Source organism: Microtus oregoni, unplaced genomic scaffold (assembly GCF_018167655.1).
Source record: "Microtus oregoni isolate MIOR12 unplaced genomic scaffold, Mior012 000005F_ref0000423, whole genome shotgun sequence".
Classification (NCBI taxonomy): Eukaryota; Metazoa; Chordata; class Mammalia; order Rodentia; family Cricetidae; genus Microtus; species Microtus oregoni.
In genome coordinates this window covers 19,479,042-19,501,299 of record NW_024543064.1, presented here as the reverse complement: position 1 = coordinate 19,501,299, position 22,258 = coordinate 19,479,042, and the positions used below count along the sequence as shown (strand labels likewise).

At 50.6% G+C, this 22,258-nt stretch overlaps 1 protein-coding gene across 4 annotated transcripts in view; it reads right to left on the bottom strand.

Moving 5' to 3' along the window:
- Nucleotides 1–1,601: 1,601 nt before the first annotated feature.
- Zdhhc18 (zinc finger DHHC-type palmitoyltransferase 18) overlaps nt 1,602–22,258 on the bottom strand; it is a 32,415-nt gene continuing 11,758 nt past the window's right edge. The window contains exons 3-10 of one of the 4 annotated variants that reach the window (XM_041652003.1): nt 12,281–12,430; nt 10,898–11,035; nt 10,739–10,787; nt 9,643–9,745; nt 6,686–6,798; nt 5,231–5,330; nt 2,843–2,920; nt 1,602–2,300 (exon numbers count right to left, since the gene is read on the bottom strand). In XM_041652003.1, the coding sequence (XP_041507937.1) occupies nt 2,879–2,920; nt 5,231–5,330; nt 6,686–6,798; nt 9,643–9,745; nt 10,739–10,787; nt 10,898–11,035; nt 12,281–12,430 (695 nt within the window). In that variant the 3' untranslated portion in view covers nt 1,602–2,300; nt 2,843–2,878. Of the gene's footprint in view, nt 2,301–2,842; nt 2,921–3,290; nt 5,331–6,685; nt 6,799–9,642; nt 9,746–10,738; nt 10,788–10,897; nt 11,036–12,280; nt 12,431–22,258 lie in introns of those variants that run through there. The other 3 variants (XM_041652002.1, XM_041652005.1, XM_041652004.1) reach the window with 3 other exon arrangements.

Here is a 22,258-nt window from a genome sequence, read left to right as displayed (position 1 = left end):
GATCTGACTCAGTTCCTGTGTCAGTCGCCTCCCTTTGCCTCCAGGCTTCTACTTCCCAAGTCCAGGAGCCCAGGCAGGCAGGAGGCAGCAGGTCCCAGCGGAGCGTGGACCTCTGCAGCGGCTGCCTGAGTCAGCAGGACAGATCAGGCTAAAGTCCCGGTGCTCGCCTCATCCTGGTGGTCACTGCCATCCTTTGCAGGAAGAGGGATTCTTATCAGAGTCTAGAAAGAATCTCCCACAACTGGCAAAACCTTTTCTAGTAATTTCCGAGGTAATTTTTTGGCATTGGAATGTTCAAATTCAACAGTTGACCAGAGAGAGGGCTTTGTGATTGGTCGTTAAGAGTTCAGCTCTGTAACCGAGAGCTGCGTATTGTCTTTGGGAAGGGTTAGTGGAGGATGCTCAGGTGGTTCCTGTTTGCCTCCTCTCCTTCTACACTACTGCTGTTGGAGCGAGCCCCCCTCTAAGCCAGTCTAGGGTAGGAGACAGTATGGAATTTATAGAGACAGAACCGAATGAGGTCAGCATGTAGAACTGCATTCCAGCTAGGTCAGAAAAGGCCTTGGACAGGTCCCTTCCTGCCCCTGGGCTTAGGCCTCCCCACTGGTAACAGGAGGCTGGGCAGCCCCCTCCTGGGTATGGCATCTCCAAGTTTAGGGCTTCTCCAAAACCCCACCCTCTCCTGCTGGGGTCACACAGTTGTTGGCTCAGTGACTTTCCCTGAGTCTCTTCTCATTTGTAAGAGAGCTGAGATCACCTTTCTCTTTGGTTACCGGGGAAAAAACAAATACATAGGCAAGCCCTGATAAACAGCAACAGCAATCCTGCCCGCCTAGGCTTTTTTTTTTTTTTATATACAACGTACTTTATGTGCATTGGTGTTTTGCCTGCATGTTATAGTTGTGTGAGGGTGTCAGATCTCCTGGAACTGGAGGTACAGACAGTTGTGAGCTGCCATATGGGTGTTAGGAATTGAACCTGGGTCCTCTTGAAGAGCAGTCAGTGTTTCTAAACACTGAGCCATCCCTCCAGCCCGGTTTTTTCTTCTAATTTATCTTTACTTATCTTGTGTTTGTGTGTGCGCACATGGTCCACAGTAAACACAGTAGAATTGGAAGACCTGAGCAATTGGTTGTCAGTTCACTTCTGTGGGTGTGCGGCCCAGGCTAGTCTTGTGCTGTGTAGTTGAGGATGCTCTAAACTGATCCTCCCGCTGGGATTACAGACGTGTACCACCCCAGGGTACAGTGTCCATGTGGGAAAGCATCTAGGGAATGAGAGAAAGGACGCTCTATGGACCTACCTTGGGTTGGGCTCAATTGGGGAATGTGAGCCTCAGACTGGAGTTTGACACCTCCCACCCACTATTTTGGACTAGGCAAAGTTTTTCAAAGTTCAGCTAAGCCTAGAAGGTCTCTGGGGAGGAAAAGACTTCTGGAGAGAGAGAGCCACGAAGTGCCTTTCCCCATGTCCCTCCGCGCCTGTCTCCAGAGCAGCGCTATCTGGCCAGGGCTGTGAGGGAGACAGTCCTTTTCACACATCGCAGCCGGCCGCACCCATGGCCCCAAAGGAAAGGGGTGAGACACACTCAAGGCTCCAGCAAGAAGAGAGGGCTCTTTATTTCTGTTAGAAAAGGTAGTGGACAGCAGGTGAGCGGCCCCGTGCTGGGCGCAGCTAGTCTTCCCAAGTCTGGCCCAGTTCCCTTTGGGTCCCTGGAAGAAGTGGAGCTGTGTAGCCAGCCCTTGGTGCCTGGGGCCAGGGATACACAGGCTCACACCTCGCATCCTCCTGGGGGGATGGGGGCGTGGGAATAGTGCTGAGCCGCTGTGCTCAGAACAGTCCCCAAACCTGTTCAGCAGCGTCAACACCCAGATAGCTCCTGAAGGAACCTGCTTGGCTTGCCTATGGCTCTGCTGACTGGGGGGAGGCTGTAAGGCAAGATTCCTGAAGAGTCTTGACACCTCACACATCTGGGGAAGGGGCATGAGGGGAGGAGGAGAGGGGGAAGATCGGCAGGGTTACAGTAGTGTGTATTGTGCTGAGGCTGCAGTATGGCTTTTCTATACTCTGGTCAGCAAGGAGTGGGGGCAGGGGCCAGGAGGTCAGCACCTGCCCGCTGTGGGGAGCTCTAGAGAGCACACAAGTAGGACAGGCTGGGGGACAGACCCTGTAGGCACAGATGGTGGCAGACGGGCCACAGGTTAGGCAGGTGGAGGCGCAGGGTGCCTGGCTCCCCCCAGGCCACTCCTGGAGAGGCAGAGAGTGGCGGTCCTCAGGAGCTCCTTCAGCCCCCGCGCATACTGGATGATCCGCAGGATGGCAAAGGAGGAGAAGAGAAAGGGTTAGCGGACAGACAGATGGAAGAGGTAGCCTGCAGGGGCCCTGAGTGGGGTCAAAGGTACCACAGTACCTGTCTCTCCCCCAGAAAAGGGCCAAAGCTCAGGCAGCAGGCAACAGAGCAGGAGAGGAACAGCGGCAGGCGAGGGGGCATGGCGGGGGCACACAGCAGGATGCGGAGGTGCTAGTGACCTGAGGGCCCTGCACATCAGTCCACCAACAGCACTGGCCAGGCCTCTCAGGGCAGGTGTGCCACCTTCCCAGTCTCACCCTTCCTCTTCTGAAAGGACAGGTGCTCTCAGGGAGCCTCAATCCAAGGAGGGAGTGGGCAGGACTAAGAGCCTTCTGTTGGGGGGGATTCCTGGGGACCTGCCACCACCAGCACACACACCACACCGCACACCAGACAGAGATGGATGGACTTGGTGAAGTCGGTAGGCATGCATTGATGAGATGGTGTGTGGAGAGTGGGCAGGGCTGGCTGACAGGTGAGACAAGGTCTTACCAGCTAACCCTCTGCAGAGAGGCCTGTTAGCTCCCCTCAGGCTGTGCAGGAGATGGCAAAGTCCTGACAGGTGTCCTCCTGGAGGAGATACCAGAGAGGTCGGCCTATGTTATCATCTGCCTGGCCGTTCTGGCTACCTAGGAGGTTTGGGTTGGGGCAGGGATAAGAAGTTCCAACTTGGACCTACTGCCCCAAACATGTCTTTAGCTGAGCAATCGCTGGGGATCGGGGTGCAAAGTTAGCAGGAAAGAGCTCAGGAAGTACCAATTCCTGAGCCACAAGAAGGCAGACATGGTGAAGGCGGGTTAGCCATAGTCCCTCTGCTGCAGAGTTCCCGCTATCACCGGCTACCGGCCTCCCATTTCCCAGGGAAGAACCCAGAGCTATGCTACAAACCAGGAACTCGGCAAAATAAAAGCCAACAAAAACCAAACCAAAGCAAATCAGCTCCTAAAAACGAAGTTTATTACAAGCAGGAACAAATGAATACTGGCTTAAATAACAGGCAGGTTAGGGAGCCTCCTCCAGCCCTCATCTACCTCCCAGAGCCACTGCAGGATGGCCTAGGGCTCTGAAGCTTTTCTCCCAGCTAGCACACTCCCCGGCTCTGTGTGGGACCCACTAGCCTTAGGAGCAAGGCAGAGAAGTTGGAGTGACTTCCTATGCTATGATCCAAGGGCTTCAGCCCACTTGAAGGGCCAAAGTGGGGGTCCTAAAAGAACAAGTCTCTATTTTGATTAGAAACTACAGATCCCAGCAGCAGGACGATGTGTTATGAGGGTCCTGGCCAACCAATAAGCCTCCTGGCCTATTCTGCTTCTTTCTTCATCCCAAATTAGCAGAAATGTGTTGTCTCCGACTCTCTAGCATGGGGGGGGGGTGCATATACAGAGCAGAGAGCCAAGGGGGGTGTGGCTTGCAGAATGGCAGCTGCTCCCCGCTCCCCAGACCAGTCACCCCACCCACCACACCTAGCCTCAGCCTGTTGGGGCAGGTTACAGCTGGGAGCCTGACCTGGGGGCTGGGTGGCCGAGTCCCTAGCCACAGGTTGTCTGAAGGCTATGGCAGAAGGGAAGGGCAGGAGCCCAGGGGTCTCTTGTGATTAATGCACCATCTTCCCAGCCCCTACAAGTCAGGCTGCTTCTGAACACAGGGTAGGTAACAGGGAGACGGAATAGCCCAGGGATATGGAAGTCAGCTGTATTTGTACACAGGTGCGCGCGTGCGCGCGCGCACACACACACACACACACATACACACACTCTCACACACACACATTCATAGCTAGATCTGCTGTAAAACATTTATTAAACCACCTAGCCTTCTGAAAACCCTTGATTTGGCACTACACAGATAGTAACACATTAACTTCTATTTTTAAAAAAAGGCCATGTAACTCGGGAGGCAGAGGCAGGATCTCTGTGAGTTCGAGGCCAGCCTGGTCTACAAGAGCTAGTTCCAGGACAGGAACCAAAAGCTACAGAGAAACCCTGTCTCAAAAATCCAAAAAAAAAAAAAAAAAAAAGGCCATGTAAAAAAGAGGTCTATAAAATTGTGCAAAATACCAAGCATTAATAAACCCGTTTCAAGTATTGCCAGCATCACTAACCCACCCACCTCTAGCTCTGACTTGGAAGAGACTGGGGGGAGGGGTGGTGACACAGGAAAGGATCCTTGAGAGTCTCCATGGGCTGCGGAAGGCAGGGTCCCCATTCCCATTCCTACTGTGCTGCCCAGGACTCTATAGGAGCTGAGGTTCTGGGGCCTGGATGGCTGGTTTGGCTTCCTATGACACAGGCTGTCTCCCACTCTCTGCCCATGCTCTCTACTGGTACCCCAGCTCTATCCTACTGGCCAATTCCATATACCCCCCCCCAAGACCACCAAAATAGCCTTGCACATCTCAAAGGGAATGCGGGAGCCCCAGACCAGGAGTCCAAGGGCAGGCGCTGGCCTGCCACTGTGCTCCAGGGCCAGCTGCTCAGCAGTCCTGCTTCCAGAAGCCCCGGCTCCCCAGGGTCCAAGAATGCCTCCGGCTGGGAGGCTGCCCACTCAGTTCACACCCTCACTCACACTGGGTCTCCCTGGGCACAGGCAGTGATTTGGCATGGTTTCCTTGGTGGCCTCCAGAGGCCGTGGCTCTCCTCTCCTGCCACCGATCAATTCAGGGACCTAGGGCCCAAACTGTGGGAACCTGGGTTTGAGGAGCAAGAGGGCACAGTTCTGTGGCAGTTCAGAGAACGCTGTGCAGGATGGGAAATAAATACGAAAAGACTTGAGTCTTTGGCAGCTCTGCTTCCCTCGGATGGTATGGGGAGGGTCCCGGCAGGCGTAGAGGGCAGGCAGCAGGTGGCAAGCACTGAGTCACATTCAGGGGTAGCCTCCTACCATGCTGGCGTCTGGCTTGGCCCCACAGGCTGGCTCGTCACTTCTGATGGGTGAGGGCAATACAGCGTCAGACTGCACGAATCCCCGCCGGTCGATCAGGCTTCCAAAACATAAGGACAGGGCATGAGCCTCTGACAAGGCTCTAGGCACGTGACAACACAGACAATGTCTTCCCAGAAAAGACCCAGCTCTAGAAAAGCTGGGCAAATGGAAGCTGCTTTCCGTTCAGTTGTTCAATGGGCAAAAGTGTTTGCCACCAAACCTGATGATGACTTGCGTTCAAGCCCAAGGACTCTTGACTTCCATATGCACACCACTGTAGGTGCATACACACACACAAGTAAACACACTTAAAGTAAGACCTTCTGTGCACCTGGCTTTTCCAGATAATTCATCCATTAGTTTGGTTTTGTTATTATTACTATTTTTAGGCATTGTCTCACTATACAGCTCTAGCTCTATAGATTGTAGACTGTCCTAGAACTCATCATGAGGACCAGGCTGCTCTTGCTCAGAGATCTGCTTGTTTCTGTTAAGATTAAAAAGGCAAGTGCTCCTGGGTGGCGGTGCACACCAATAACCCCAGCATTAGGAAGGCAGAGGCAGGCGGATCTTGGAGAGTTTGAGGTCTACAGGGCAAGTTCCAGACAGCCAGGACTATACAGAGAAACTCTGTCTTAAAAAGAAAAGGTGGGGGGGGCGCATTCTGCCACCATGCCAGAATGTTTTTGTTTCTTGAGACAGGATCCCAAGTAGCCTTGCTACTTGAGGATGTAGCTGAGGATGATCTAGGACTTCTGACCTGCCTCTATCTCCCAAGTTTATTCATTGTTATTAATTCAAGCGGACTCAGCTGTCTGGATGCCAAGAAGCCAGGCTGCAAGTGAGAGAAAAGTAAGAAAGAACAGCTACCCCCCGCAGTGCCCATGGCCATTAACTCGGGTTCTGGAGCTCTGGTGCCCCCTGCTGGCAGCAGGGTTGAAGCACCAAGGTTCCTGAGGAAAGTGGTGGTGACCTCACCCTGTACAAGAAAGGCAGGTCACCTACTGTGGTCATGACAGTCACTGTGGTATCTCTGGGAAGTAGAGTTACACAGAATACCCCATGATCTTTACTATTTTGTACGTTCCTCCTTTGAAACAGTGTCACTGTGGATCCCAGCCTGGTCTTGAACATGAAGCAATCCTCCTAACCTTAGTCTTCAAGTGTGAGGATTACAGGCAGGTACAACCATGCCAGGTGGTACTTATTTTTATTCTACACAGGAGCAAATGTGATTAAAACTAACAGCCGTCCTCAGAATTTCTCAGACATCCAGCAGAATAGAGGACAGCAAATGAATCCATGTCTGTGCAGGGAGAAAGGCCTGCTAAGATCCAGACCCTCCACAACTCCCAGGAGGGGTCCAGCCTCAGGGCCACCTCCCTGTGACCTCTCTTACATGTCCTGGCTTACCTGGGAGGTAGGGGACCACAGAGCACAGCACAGCAGTTGGTGACAATACTTTTATGGCTGTAAGGGTTGACAGAGGCCTCACCGCCCCTCTTGCTGGACCAAGATCCTTTGATCTGGAAAGAGAAGAAGCTGGGTAAGCGGCCTCCGTCTGTCCCCACTTCCTCTAGCAGTGCTGAGGATTATACATGCAAAGCATCAACCACTGGGCTCCTTCTGCACTTTCTAGAAATGGAACCCAGAGGCCAGCAAGAGTCCCACTTAGAAACCAGTTCTGGGGACTTCTGGGAGGCAGCCAGCGCAGACCAGAAGGCTCCAACTAGCACAGAGGACAAGCAAAAGGAAGTCTCCAAAGGAGGCTGTCTGGGTAGACATCTCTACCCTGGCTTCCCACCTGTGCTAGACAGCTTGACATCAACTCGATACAAGCTATCCTTATCTGAAAGAGGGAACCTCAATTAAGAAAATGCCTCCCTAAGATCTGCCTATAGGCAAACCTGTAGAACATTTTATTAATTAGTGATTGATGGGGGAGGGGCAGTTCACTGTGAATGGAGTCAACCCTGGACTAGTGGTCCTGGGTTCTGTAAGAAATCAGGCTGGTTGGGTGGTGGTGGCGCACGCCTTTAATCCCAGCACTTGGGAGACAGAGGCAGGCAGATCTTTGTGAATTCGAGGCTAGCCTGGTCTACAGAGCGAGTTCCAGGACAAGCTCCAAAAGCTACACAGAGAAACCCTGTCTCAAAAAATAAAGACGAAAAAAAATAAATAAAAAGAAAGCAGGCGGCAGGCTGAGCAGGCCAGTAAGCAGCATCACTCCTTGGTGTCTGAATCAACTCCTGCCCCCAGGTTCCTTCCCGGTCTGAGTTCCTGTTTTGACTCCCTTTGATGATGGTGATGTGGAAATGTAAGCCAAATAAACCCTTTCTTCCCCAACTTGCTTTTGGTCTTGGTGTTTCATCTCAGCAACAGTGACGCTAACTAGGACACCAACTAACAGAGAGGGCAGGGTTGAGGGCACGAAGCAGGCGGAACCATTTTGACCCTGCCACTCAACTACATGACCCTGGACATCCTTTCTGCCTCGGGAAGCCCTGGGTTGACGCTATTGAGGGGCTCAGCAGGAAAGACCCATTTAATTGTCACCCAGAAGTTTCCACACTTGCTGGGCCAAGCACCCCTTTCTGTTTAAGTTCCAGGAAGATCCTGTAGAACCGGCACTCAGGAAACCCACTGGTGATAGGGTGGGCTGGGGCTAATGCCCTTTCTGCCCTTATCAATGTGTACAGTTTTGCTTTCTCAAATGAGACTGTGAGAGGTTGTGGGATTTTTTTTTTCTTTCTTCTTTTTGGTTTGGTTTTTTGAGATGGGTTTCTCTGTGTCCTGGAACTCAGTTTGTAGACCAGGCCGGTCATATGTGTCCTGAGGTATCCTCTAACTTCCTTTTTTTTTTTTAAAGATTTATTTATTTATTATGTATATAACATTCTGCCTCCATATATGCCCACACACCAGAGGAGGGTGCCAAATCTCATTACAGATGGTTGTGAGCCACCATGTGGTTGCTGGGAATTGAACTCAAGACCTCTGAAAGAGCAGTCAGTGCCCCTAACCACTGAGCCATCTCTCCAGCCCCCTCCTTTCTTTTTCTTTAATAAGCAACTTATTTACTTTATGTGCATTTTGGTATTTTGCCTGCGTGTATATCTGTGTGAGCGTGTTGAGTCCACTAGACCTGGAGTCACAGACAGTTGTGAGCTGCCATGTGGGTGCTGGGAATTGAACCTGGACCTCTGGAAGAGTAGTCAGTGTTCTTAACCACTGAACTATCTCTCCAGCCCCAGTCTTCAAATTTCTATGTAGCCATGGATGACCTTGAATTCCTCATCTTCCTGTCTCCACCTTTCAAGTGCTGGGATAACACGCGTGTGCCACTGCTCCTGGAGGTGGCTTCCTTCTCATTCTTCCGTTTATTATGTATTCTATGTGTATGGGTGTCTTGCCTTTATGCATGTGTATCACATGTGTGCAGTGTTGGAGGAGGCCAGCAGAGGGCACCAGATTACCTAGGACTAGTACAACAGGGTTACACACCTGGGTCCTCAGAAGAGTAGCCAGTGCTCTTAACCACCAAGCCTCCAGTCCCTCCTCCATCTCTGGATACTGAGATTGAAGGCAGGGCCTTGCCCATGCTACGTAAGTGTTCTTCCACTGAACTACATCCCTGTTCTCTTTTTACTTTTTGTCTCAGACAGACTGTCCATTCTCACCTTGAATTTTCAATCCCTGTCCTAGTCTCTAGAGCAGCTGGGATTACGGGCCTGTGCCAGCAGACTAACTAGCCTCCTTTTCTTTCTCTTCCCAACCCCCCTTTTATTTTGCCAAGTCAGTGTCTCCCCACACAGTCCAAACTAGCCTGAAGCCAAACCACAGGCCCTCTTGCCCGGGTCTACAAAGTGCCAGGATTACAGGCCTATGCCTCGTCTGAAGTGGATCCGTTTTCTTTTGGATGGTGGGGCCTCTGATCAATGTTGTACAGCAACCCTGGAAACATAACAGTACCGTTTTCTTTTTCAGGGCTGGAGGACAGTGAGGGGAGGTCATGTCTGGACTGGGGACAGTGGGTGCTCAAATAATGCTGGCTGACAGTGGCTTACAAGTGAATAGCTGGGAGGGCAACGGGGCCACGCCGCCATTCTGTTCTAACAATGCCTCTCAGTGCACAGACTTCTGGAACCCCAGTCAGAACTCTGATGCCTACAGGTGCAGTGTGGTAGATGCGAAGTCGGGGTCGTGACTTCTGGGCATCAACCCTGGACTGGCCCTTCCCAGAATTATGACCAAAGGCCACATCTCTCAACCATGCCATGCACGGGAGTATGGATCCCAGTTCTGTCACAAGCAGGATGCAATGCATCAAGAGACACAGCCAGGCTCCCCAGCCCCCCAGCTTTACTCACATCTTCGTTAGTTGTCAGGTTGGAGGCGACGAGGTAAGTGTGGAACCCTGAGAGGCCCAGGATGGACCAGATTGAGAAGAAGCAGATGACCAACTCCAGCACAGTGGAACTGTCAAGGACACATGCGGGGGAGGGTGGAGACCCTGGGAGCCTGTTCTCACCCACCCTTCCCTGGAGCTATATCCCCACAGTGGCAGGTGTCCAGTCATCATTCTCGGCAGATCACCTCCTGCACCCCAGAAACAGGCGGGAGTCCTGAGGAGCAAGTCAGGATCTGGGCTAGGGATGGCATGGGGAATTCTTTTGTTTTGTTTTATTTTATATTATTTTTGTTTTTCGAAACAGGGTTTCTCTGTAGCTTTGGTGGCTATCCTGGAACTTGATCTGCAGACCAGGCTGGCCTCGATCTCACACAGAGATCATCCTGTCTCTGCCTCCCGAGTGCTGGGATTAAAGGCGTGCGCCACCACCGCCCAGCTGGCACAGGGAATTGTAGCCACAGGATCTTGGCCATGAAGTAGTCCATGGAGCTTGACCTCCTAAGGAACATGCAGGCTGGTGACATGACTCAATGGGTAAAGGCACTTGTCACCAAACCTGATGACCTGAGTTTGAGTGTCAAGTTGTCCCCATCTCTATTTTGTGTGCTGTGTGGCATGCTCCCACTGCCTCCAGGCAAGATAAAATAAACAAAGATTTAATTAAGAAATACACTCTTGGGCTTAGAGCGATGGTTTAGTAGTTGGATGCACTGACTGCTCTTCCAGAGGACCCAGGTTCAATTCCCAGCACCCACATGGCAGCTCCCAACTAACTCCTGACACCCTCACACAGACATGCATATAGGCAAAAATGATACACATAAAAAGAAAAAAAGAAAAGAAACCCACTCTTTGCCAGGCCTTTGTAAGCAGGGACAGTGTCCTGAGGTTGTGTGCGCAGCCCCTCCCCGTGACAACCTATTTAAAGTCAGCTCTAGTGCAGGTACTAACAGAGTAACTGGTAGAGTGGATTCCAGAGAAAAAACACGGCCCCACCGTCCCACCCCACGAAGAGGCCTCAATTCCCACCCAGGGTGACAACTGGCAAAAGATATCTTGCTGGTGTCTCTTTCAGAGTGGAGAGGAAGCTGCTTTCTTGAGAACCTAGGAAGGAAGAGACAGAGACACAGCTCAGGGGGTGGTGACCACAGCCCGCTGCTAGGGCTGAGCTCACTGGCCAGTCCTCCTCCACCCCTTGTCGTCCCCCCACTCACGCAGAGTCAGGTGGGTGACCACGCAGGCGAAGATGAAGGCTGTCAGGAAGGAGAGGGAGAGGATGAACGCATAAAAGAAGCGGTAGTTCCGTCTCCCGACACAGTTGCCCACCCAGGGGCAGTGATGGTCAAACCGTTCTAGAAAGGGAAGGAGTCAGTGTGGGTCTCCAACCAGCAATGGTGGTAGCCCTCCCCCAGGCTGGCGCTCTCCCATCCCCCACCCCTCAACACCAGCTGACTCCTGCCCTCCCGTGGACACACCCGACTTCTAGCCCTTGATCATCAGTTCCCACCCACTGCCTGACACACTCCCTGTCTATTCTTTTAGCTCCATAGTAACTCCTTCTGATGCCAACTACAAAGCCACTCCCTTAAAACGTCTCCTGTGACCTCAAACTAGGCAGGGGGCCCTGTCACCTGCTCTGTTAGCCCTCTTTTATACAGCTTTGCTCGTAGACCCTTGAGATCTCCAGGATCCCACAGAGTGCCTGCTTCAAAGTCTCACAGACCATGGCCTAATACTACCTACATGCCAACAGCTCGGGCCTGAGGCCCAGAGAGGGCTGGGCCGCTAAGTAACTCATGGAGAGCTGGCACCAGAGGCCAAGGCAAGGGACTGAGCTCATACCAGTATTAAGTCCCTGGGGGTGGGAGTCACACCCAGGCTGGTGAGGAAAGTCCCTGTGGGAATCTGGGTCATATGCCCGTTGCAGGCCTTATGCCAAGGCTGGTGCCCTCTAAGGAGGTGGGTAGGGCAGACTGGCAGGGATGAATAACACCCCCTGAGTCACCCACTTCACTGCCTCCTGTCCCAGCTCCCCTCTTCAGGGAGTGCTGAGCTGGCAAGATGAAGTCACTGCTCTGGGAACTGTGCACTGTCACCATGGCTCAGCTCACTTGGGTGTCATACAGACTCTCCCTTATGACACCCTCCCAAGGGGCCTTCATGGCTCTTCCCCAAGCTGTAGAGCTTCCGAGGAGCAGGGTGAGGGCACAAACCAAGCAGAAGAAGGTGGGCAAGAGCCACCTTCCAGTTGTGGTCCAGGCTCTCCACTTCACTCCTCCAGATTCTCACTCCCCTGCCTTCTTTCTCAATTAGATCATCCCGCCTTCAGTATTAACTGCTCCAGGCTTTTGGATCAGGGACTCACTGAGGAGTGGCCTGAAGCTGGGAGACAAGCTCAAGGTCTCTGTCTGCAGAATTACTTAGGGATTAGGGGGACAGGATATACCAACCCTGGGTCAAGAGATGTCACCGCCAGTCTGGGAAAGGCAGCCTTCTGGCTCACCCCTAAGTATTTCAGATGCTGCCTGTCTTGCCCCCACATGTGACTTCCTGCATCCAAAACTCAGTCTTTTGGGGTCCTCAAGGCCCCCACTCACCCACACAGTTGTCGCAGACACTGCAGTGCGAGGTCCTGGGTGGCCGGAACATCTTGCAGGTGAAGCAGTATTTCAGTTTCACCATCTGCCCGTTGATCATCACCTCTCGGGTCCGAGGGGGCGGTCGGTATGTGGAGCTGCCTGTGTTGTCTGAGGGTGGGAAGAGAGAAAATGGGGATGCCCAAATCGGCCACGGCCCTTGCCATTGGGGAGCCACGCCAGAGAGGATGTGGTCAGGAACTGAGAGTCGGGGACGACGCACCAATGTAGGGACAAACGTTAGGAACTGCTTACAGACCCACACTCACTCAGGCCTGGGACTGTGCTCGAATCTCACATAGCTGCACACACATCTGCTGGCCTTCACCCTGAGCAAGGCCACCAGGGAAGAGCTCCTAGGAAGGTTTAGGGAGGTTGTGTGCATCTAAGTGAGTCTAGATTCAACTTTACTACACGAGGGCGGCACAGTTAAAGGAACAACATAAACGCCCCAGAGAGGGAACTGGATGGACGTCTATAATCCACCGGCCTGACTGCTCACCAAAGTCAGTGTTACTTATAGAGAAGAGCTGGAGAGAGGGCTCTGTGGTTAAGAGTGCTTCCTGCTCTTCCAGAGGAACTGAGTTCTGTCCCCAGCACCCATGCCAGGTGGCTCATACCCACCTGTAATTCTGCTCTCTCTTGGCAGCCACACTTCCCTCCCCTCATACATAATTAAAAACAAAATATTAATAAATAAGTAAAAATGTAATCAAAACAATAACAACATTAACAGAATGTGCTGGGTGGTGGTGGCTGTGCCTGAAACTGGAAAAGTGCACTCAAGGGCAGCATAGACTACAATGTTTCTTTCCCTCCTCTTTTTGTTTAGAAAAAGATGTTTACTGACCACACTGCAAGCAGGAGGTAACAAAGAAACAACTGTTGCATCAACCTTTTTCTTTTCTTGTTGTTTAATGGAAGGAATAACATGTTTACCCAAAGTCTGCAAATCCTACATGTTCTATTTGCTGAACTCACATCTCAGGGTCCAGATCAAAAGGGTATGTAGCCCGCTGATGTGGTGGTGCACCCCTTTAATCCCAGCTGTTTCCCTGGCTCCGGAATTCACTAGGTAGGCCGGTTTGCCCTTGAACTCACAGAGATTCTCTCGCATCCACCTCCTGGGGTACTGGAGCCCAGTTACCTATTGTTCTGCTGGGACACTGAGTTCAAGTGTGTTCAGCCTGGGAACCCTTATCAACCGGCTCCTGGACACCGTGCCTGTCCCACAGTTTCCTGTTTGGCTGCTTACCTCCAGAGACTAGTGTCTGCATGCTTACCAATGCACTAAGCACTAGCCCAGGTGCTCGGCATGCCCGGTGAGGCACATGGATTCCAATCTCACAGTTCTAACCACCAAAGGGCCTCTTACCATAACCCTAACCACATGTGTTTAAAATGCAATCAAGCACCTTAAGATTTCCTCTTTAGAACAGGAAGCAGGAAAAGGCAGGGCTGGGGCCCAGGAGGCTGAGCCAACTGAACTCTAAGCCTTAGCTTTCTAATGAAAAATAGGAATAACAAGAACAGTGAATAAATTTTGGTTCTTTGTGAGACAGGATCACGTTGCCGGGCTGGCCTTGACTCACTATGTAGCTGAGGATGATCCTGATCGTCTTGCCTCTCACAGTTGGAATTACAGATAGGTAACTATCACATCTGGTTCTACGGGGTGCTGGGAACTGAACCCGGTTTTATGCATGCTGGGCAAGCACTCTACCAAGCGAAACATTCACTTTGCCCTGTTGTTTATCTCTTGATTCAGGGTATTATTTCAGAGTTTAATCTGGTCTTGAACTCAGGCAGACACAGCTCCTTCTCCCCAACCACATGCTTTAAAGACTTCTCTCAGCATCCCTACCTACCTACAGCTAAGACTTGCTCAACACGTTAACAGACTTGCCTAGGACACAGAAAAGCCAGGATTTGAACCCAGGTTTCAAAACTTAGATTTGAGGCCTTTCATACAGTTTACAGCAGCACAGTGGAGCTGTAGCTCAAAGGTAGAGCGCTTTGCCCAGCACACCTGATCCCTGGGTTTAATCTCCAGTATCATCCCCAATATAATACATAAATAATAGAAATTATCCCGGATCGAGCTGGGCATGCCTGCAATCCTAATGCTTGGGAGGCAGAAGCAGGAGAATCACAAATTCCAGGCTACCCTCAGCTGTGACAAATTTGAGGCCAACATGGACAACATAAAACTCTGTCTTACAGCAGAGGCAGGCGAATCTGTGAGTTCGAGGCCAGCCTGGTCTCCAGAGGAAGTTCCAGGACAGGCTCCAAAGCTACAGAGAAACCTTGTCTTGAAAACAAAACAAAACAAAAACCCCTCTGTCTTAAAAATAAACAAGGGGAGTCCGGCGGGGGCAGAGGTATCTGGGTCTCTGCCAGTTCATGGCCAGCCTGGTAAACAGAGAAAAACCCTGCCTCAAATAATAATACTACTAATAATAAACAAACAAAAGGCTGGAGAGAGTCCAGTGGTTAAAAGCACTTGCTGCTCCTGTAGAGTACCAGAACTCTGTTTCCAACACCAAAATGGTGGACATAACTATTCCTAAGTCCACTTCCAAAGGCTCCAACACCGCCTCTGGCCTCTGAGGGCACGCACACACATGGTGCGCGTAGGCATACATTTGGGCAAGACACTTATATACATTAAAAAATCTAAAACATAGGGCTGGTGAAGAGAGTAAAGCTGCAGTTTGAGACTCCCCCCTCCCCCGCTCCTCGTGAAACTCATCTCGTAGCTGGCTGCACTGTCCTGAGGGGCTGTGGAGCCTCAAGGAGACCGGGCTTAGAAGGCAGCGTCAGGTCAAAGGCACAGGTCTTTGAAGGTTATATTCCCAACCCTGGGTGCCTCTTCCTGCCGTGATGGATGAGATTCCGAAACCCTGAGCAACTGTAGCAGGGCATGGTGGCACACACCTTTAATCCCAGCACTTAGGAGGCAGAGGCAGGTGGATCTCTGAGTTCGAGGCCAGCCTGGGCCACAGAGTGAGCTTCAGGACAGCCAGGGCTACAAAGAGAAACTCTGAGACAGGCTCTCAAGACAGATCCCCTGTGACAGGAGTTATAGATGGTTGTGAGCCGCCATGGGTTGCTGGGAATTGAACCCAGTTCCTCTGGAAGAGCGCTCTTAACCGCTGAGCCATCTCTAGTTAGGCTGCTCCTCTCCTCTCCTAAGTTATCTTTCTTAGACATTTTAATCAGCAACAAGTAGCTACTATAAACTCTCTACAGAAAACTTCCTCCCTTCATCCTGGCCTGGCCAGTCACAGGGTCTGAGTGTGTTCTCTCCAGATGGTCGCCCGGTGCAAGCCAGGCCTGTATCACCAGAGTCACTCTAGAAGACTCCCTTTCCCAGCTCATCACACACAGCTACCTCCTTTCCAATACCCCTTCCGGGTCATTTTCTAGCTCCAAACACTTTCCCAGAGTCCCTTAAGACACAAGATGAGGGCTAGAGAGATGGCTCAGAGGTTAAGACCACTGGCTGCTCTCCCAGAGGATCCAGGTTCAATTCCCAGCAACCACACAGTGGCTCACAACCATCTGTGATGAGATCTGGTGCCCTCTTCTGGCCTGAAGGCATATATGCAGGCAGAACACTCTAAGATGAGCATTGGAGAGATGCTCAGCAGTTAAAAGTACTTATTGCTCTTGCAGAGGACCTAAATACAGTCCCAGTACCCACACTAAACAGCTCACAACAACCTGTACTGCACAACTTCCTTCTGGCCTCCTCAGACACCTAAAACCATATAGTGCACACAAACTCAAACAGGCACACATACATACATATATATAATTCAAATAAACAAAGAACACAAGACTGGGGGCTGGAGAGATGGCTCAGTGGTTAAGAGCATTGCCTGTTCTTCCAAAGGTCCTAAGTTCAATTCCCGGCAACCACATGGTGGCTCACAACCATCTGTAATGAGGTCTGGTGCCCTCTTCTGGCCTGCAGGCATACACACAGACAGAACATTGTATACATAATAAATAAATAAATAAATAAATATTAAAAAAAAAAAGAACACAAGACTGGCCAGGCATTCTGTAATCCCAGCACTTAGCAGGCAGATGAAAGGAGACTCAGGAATTCAAGCTCAGCCTTGGCTACTTAGCAAGATGGAGAAAAGCTGGGACTGTAGGAGACCGTCTCAACATCTTCAACCTTAAAAAAATAAAAATAAAAAACGTAGGAGCTGAAAGGATGTCTTAGTGGCTAAGCCCATGTGTTGTTGCTCTGGAGAGGACCTGAGTTTGGTTTCCAGCACTCACATGGTGGCTGTTAACCACCTGCAACTTCAGTTCTAAAGAATTAATGCCTGCTGCTGGGTGGTGGTGGCGCACACCTTTAATCTCAAAACTCAGGAGGCAGAAGCAGGCAAATTTCTGTGAGTTCAAGGCTAGCCTTGTCTACAAATCGAGTTCCAAGACAGTCAGAGCTGTCTTGATAAACTACCACCACCACCATGAAAAAAAAAATAATAAATTAAAAAAAAATCTAATGCAGGGCTGGAGATGGCTCAGTGGTTAAGAGCACTGCCTGCTTATCCAAAGGTCCTGAGTTCAATTCCCAGCAACCAAGTGATGGTTCACAACCATCTGTAATAAGATCTGGTACCCTCTTCTGGCCTGCAGGCATATACACAGGCAGAACATTGTATACATAATAAATAAGTAAATCTTAAAAAACAAAACAAAACTAATGCCCTCTTCTGGAATCCCTGGGCACTGCATGTATGTGGTATACAGACATACATGGAGGCAAAACACCCATAAACATATACACATAAAATAAAAATAAATCCTAAAACGAAACAGTTGAGCTTGGTGGCACCAGTCTTTAATCCCAGTACTCAGGAGGCAGAGGCAGGTGGATCTCTCTGAGTTTAAGGCCAGCCTGAGCTACAAAGTGAGTTCCAGGACAGCCTTTAAAAAAAAAAAAAACAGAGATTGGTCTGCCTCTGCCTCCAAAGTGCTGGAATTAAAGGCATGTCCCACCACCACCCAGAGACAAATTTATCTTTTTGACAGGACAGGTTCTCATTGTAGCCCAGGCTGGCTTCACACCTAGTTTTTGCAGTGCTGGTATCAAACCCAGAGCCTGTGATGCTAGACAGGCACTCTACCAACTGAGCTGCACCCCTAGAGCCCCCTCTCTTTAAGATTTAATTATTTATTGTGTATACAGTATTTTGCTTGCATGTATCCCTTCATCAAGGGCAGTCCTGGGCAGAACTAGGAGGTAGAAACTGTCGACTCCCGATGGTTAGGAGGGGGAGGGGGAAAGGGAGAACCTTGATTGGAATGTAAAATGAATTATACGTAAATGTTAAAAAAAAAAAAAAAGAAGCCGGGCGATGGTGGCGCACGCCTTTAATCCCAGCGCTCGGGAGGCAGAGGTAGGCAGATCTCTGTGAGTTCGAGACCAGCCTGGTCTACAGAGCTAGTTCCAGGACAGGCTCCAAAGCCACAGAGAAACCCTGTCTCGAAAAACAAAAAAAAAAACAAACAAACAAACAAAAAAAAAGAACAAAAAGGAGCTAGGAATCAGTAAGCAGAGGAAGAAGACAAGCTTTAAGGCTGAGGCAGGCTAGGGGTTCAAGTCCTGACCTTTCCACTTACGAGCAGGTGCTCCTGGGTAAGTGACTTAACGGCTGCCTCACCCGTAGAGAAGAGGAGCACAGTGACAAGGGTCTAAGCTCCAGGACTGGCGGTTGGTAAGTGCCTACTTAGCAGCTGTGCACAGGAGAGCTGAGAGGCGCAGGCTGGGAAGTTTGAGGACACTGGGCTTGAGTGCTGTCTGGAGTTCTACTTGCCACTAAAGAAGCCCTTTCCCGCCGGGCGACGGTGGCGCATGCCTTTAATCCCAGTACTCGGGAGGCAGAGGCAGGCGGATCTCTGTGAGTTCGAGACCAGCCTGGTCTACAGAGCTAGTTCCAGGGCAGGCTCCAAAGCTGCAGAGAAACCCTGTCTCGAAAAACAAAAACAAAACAAAACAAAACAAAAAAAAAAAAAAAAAAAGAGGCCCTTTCCCTTCTGAGCCTCAGTTTCTTCCTCAGCAGAACAGAGATCAGGTGGTCCCAGCCTCTCTCAGCAGCGAGGCTGGAAGTGCGCAGCAGCCTGAGGCACAGTGCTGAGTCCCGGGAGTCCCTGACCTTGGTCCTGACCGAGGAACCAGAACAAGCCAGCAGGCAAAGGCCTAGTTCTTTCCAAGTTACTGATGTGACGACTTCCTACCAGACCCCGACCCGCTGCCCCCGGGGCACTGGCTTTCTACCCACTGCTGTCCCCGTCTTTACAGGGGCTTTCAAGCTAGCAAGATATATGGACATACATCTCTACCCAACCTCTTACTGAGCTAGGCAGATCAAATCAGCTTCTCTGCAACATAAATGAATAAACTGGAACATAATCGGCTCCACCCCTGATGGTTGCTGGGAAGACTAGCTAAGAATTTACTAAGTGGGTTTAACACAATGTCTAGCATTTAGCAAGAGCCTAGGAGAGGCTGAAATACTAGGAAACAGAAGTGTTCTAGATTTGGGCATTTTTCAGATTTTGGAATATCTACCTATACGTAATAACATGTCTAGAGAGCGGAGGAACCCAAGCCACACAGGTTTTATACAGGTCTTTTACACATAGCCAGAAAGTAATTTTTATTTTCATTATTTTTTTTTAATTTTTTTTTTTTTTTTTTTGGTTTTTCGAGACAGGGTTTCTCTGTGGTTTTGGAGCCTGTCCTGGAACTAGCTCTTGTAGACCAGGCTGGTCTCGAACTCACAGAGATCCGCCTGCCTCTGCCTCCCGAGTGCTGGGATTAAAGGCGTGCGCCACCACCACCCGGCCTTTTTTTTAATATTTTTATGATTTATTTAACTTTGGTTAAATTGCATTGGTGTGAAGTGTCAGATTCCCTGCAACTGGATCTTCAGACAGTTGTGAGCTGTCATGTGGGTGCTGGGAATTGAACCCGGGTCCTCTGGAAGAGCAGTCAGTGCTCTTAACCACTGAGCCACCTTTCATTATTGTTTTAAGAGAGGGTCTCACTGCGTAGCCCTGGCTGGCCTGGATCTCACTGTTGGTTGGCCTTGAACTCAGAGAGACCTGTTGCCTCTGCTGGGATTAAAAACAGGAGCCACCTTACCTAGCTCCAGAGAGTAACTTGTCGACGATTTTTACTACACCTGTGTTCTCAGCCCAGTCTGCCAGCTGGGGGCTGGTGTGGAATTTTCTGGCTGTGGTCTCTGCTTTTGAAGCATTTAGGATTTCCAGATGAGGGATGCCAGCCTTGTAAATATAAACTGACACTATTACTGTTGCTATAGGAACACTACGGACACACAGCAAGTTATAAGGAAACCTCTGGAATCTATGAATGAAAGATACAGACCCTCTTTAGTATTGGGAGAACCTACTGGGAATCTCACGAGACCCCAGAAACCCTCCTCTCACAGAGCAGAGGGAGCCTGTTCTAATCTCTGGTAGTAAGCTCTGCTCCCCTCCAGAGTTTGACAGACAAAGTGAAGCTTCCAAGAGCCAGAGGGAACAAGAGCCTGAGCACAGGTGCCGCTCAGGTGCTGGACGGAGGTCAGTTTGGTCAAAGGAGGCTTGCAGGGGTGATAATGAGTCAGTCTACCGGCCACCTGCTCTGTTCAGCCGCTACCAACAACAGCTTGTTGCCCCCAGAGCAAGTCCACCACCACCCTCAACCAGAAGCTCAGCCTTTTTTGGGCTTGGACTGTCAGTGGCAGCCAGGACTGGTGTGGAACAAGACTCCACCCCCCAGGGCAGGGTGGGCCTGGGCTACTGGAAAGGCTTTTCTTTCTGTAATGCTACAAGTAGAGCCCTGGGTGTCACATGCTAGGCAGGCCGCAGCTCCAGAGAAAGCTAAGGAAGGAAGGAACTGCCTGTCTGCTACCCAACTGCCCCCACAGTAGTTAGCACTCTCCCTGTCCCCAGCACCAGCTCAAGGTTAACCATAAAGTTTGAGATCTGGTCACTGTAATCTCCACAAAACCACTTCTGCTCATCCCAGAGGGTGGCGGAGCCCTGCCACCTACGAAGGCTTAGTGCGAGGCCTGGGGACACAGGATGATCACACAGGCTGTAACTGTATGGCCGTGCAAAAGCAGTGCGAGTCAATGCCATTGCCACCATGGGTGACTTGGGACCAATTTGATTTCACTGTGAAATGTGGCAAGGCTGCCTGTCAGTTCTTCAGCCTCCTGGAGCCTCAGTTTCCTCGCCTCTAAAATGGGCAATATGAACCTTGAAAGACTGCATGCAAATCAGAGATGACATTCTACTAAAGCCTAACCCATAGCTACTCACTGATGTTGGTGTCTATATGCAAGAATACAGCAGCGGGGCTGGAGAGACTGCTCAGTGGTTAGAGACTGGCTGCCCTTCCAGAGCACCAGGGTTCAATTCTCAAAACTCACATGGCAGCTCACAACTGACTGTTCCAGGTCCAGGGGATCTGACACCTTCACACCAATGCACCTATGCGGTGGTGGCGCACGCCTTTAATCCCAGCACTTGGGAGGCAGAGGCAGGTGGATCTTTGTGAGTTCGAGGCCAGCCTGGTCTACAAGAGCTAGTTCCAGGACAGGCTCCAAAACCACAGAGAAACCCTGTCTCGAAAAATCAAAAACAAATAAATAAATAAATTATAAAAAAAAAATAAAAACAAACAAAATACTCTAAATAGCACCAGTGCGAATACAGAAGAGAGCCAGAAAGATGTCACACACCTGTGCTCCTGGCAACTGGGAGGTGAAGGCAGAACGGCTGGAATTAGAGGCCAGCTGGGCGACCCCATGAGCCCCTCTCTCGGTTGGTGGCGTGTGTTCGCCTACCATCACAAAGCCCTGATGCGGAGGCCCAGGACCGTGTGAACGAGGTACAGTGGTGCACATGCTAATAACCTCAACACCTGAGGGTGAAGGTCATCTTTAGTCAGTCTGAGCTATAGAAAACCCTGCCTCAGACAAAGCAAGCCCCCAAAACCCAAACTAAAATTAAAAAAAAAAAAAAAGTGGAATACACCAGATAGAATCAGATCCCAGCTCAGTAGGGACGGGTGGGCAGCATTCAGTAGGGGGAATAGGGCAAGTAAAGGAAAAGGCCCAGAGGCCCTGAGGTTCCACATCCCTGGGATCTGGTGAGTGGGAGGGAGGAAGTGGGGGAGGGCTGCTGCTAGCCTCCTGTGGCTCCGCCCCCCAAGGGAGTTTCCTGCTAGGCTGGTGACTCATGGTCTGAGAAAGTTATTCCCCTTTCTCTCTCCATCCTTTTACTCCAGCAAAAGGAAGCTCTCCGCCTGCACAGAGAGCCTCACACACCTCTGTGTACCCACTTCAACAGCGACCCTAATGGCCAGGAACCCTGTAACCCGGCTCTCCCATAAGGGTCTATGCAGAGCCGACAGAAATTTCTCTTTTAAAATATATAGTCACGTGTCATATAGGAGCAGTTTCAATAAATACGTCATTGTGTCAGTAGGTGATTTCCCCAAGCAAATGTCAGAGGAAGCACTCCCACAAACGAAGACGGCTCTGGTTCCATTAGGTGGCGTGGGGGGGGGGGTCACAGTTCCACATGGGCTTGTCACTGACTAAAGCATTGTTATACAGCATAAGGCTACATTGGAAACTGATTGTTTATTTTTGGGAGGAGTTACACAGGGCCTCACTATGGTGGTCTGAAACTTGCTAAGCAGACCAGTCTCACAAAAAAGTGAGCCATTTGTGGGACGGTGGTGGCTCACACCTTTAATCCCAGGACTCAGGAGGTAGAGGCTTCTAGAAGGGTCTTTGCCAGTTCAAGGCCAGCCTGGTCTACATAGTGAATTCCAGAAGAGCCTAGGCTGTATACAGTGAAAACCCTGTCTCAGAAAAAAAACAAGCAAAAAAA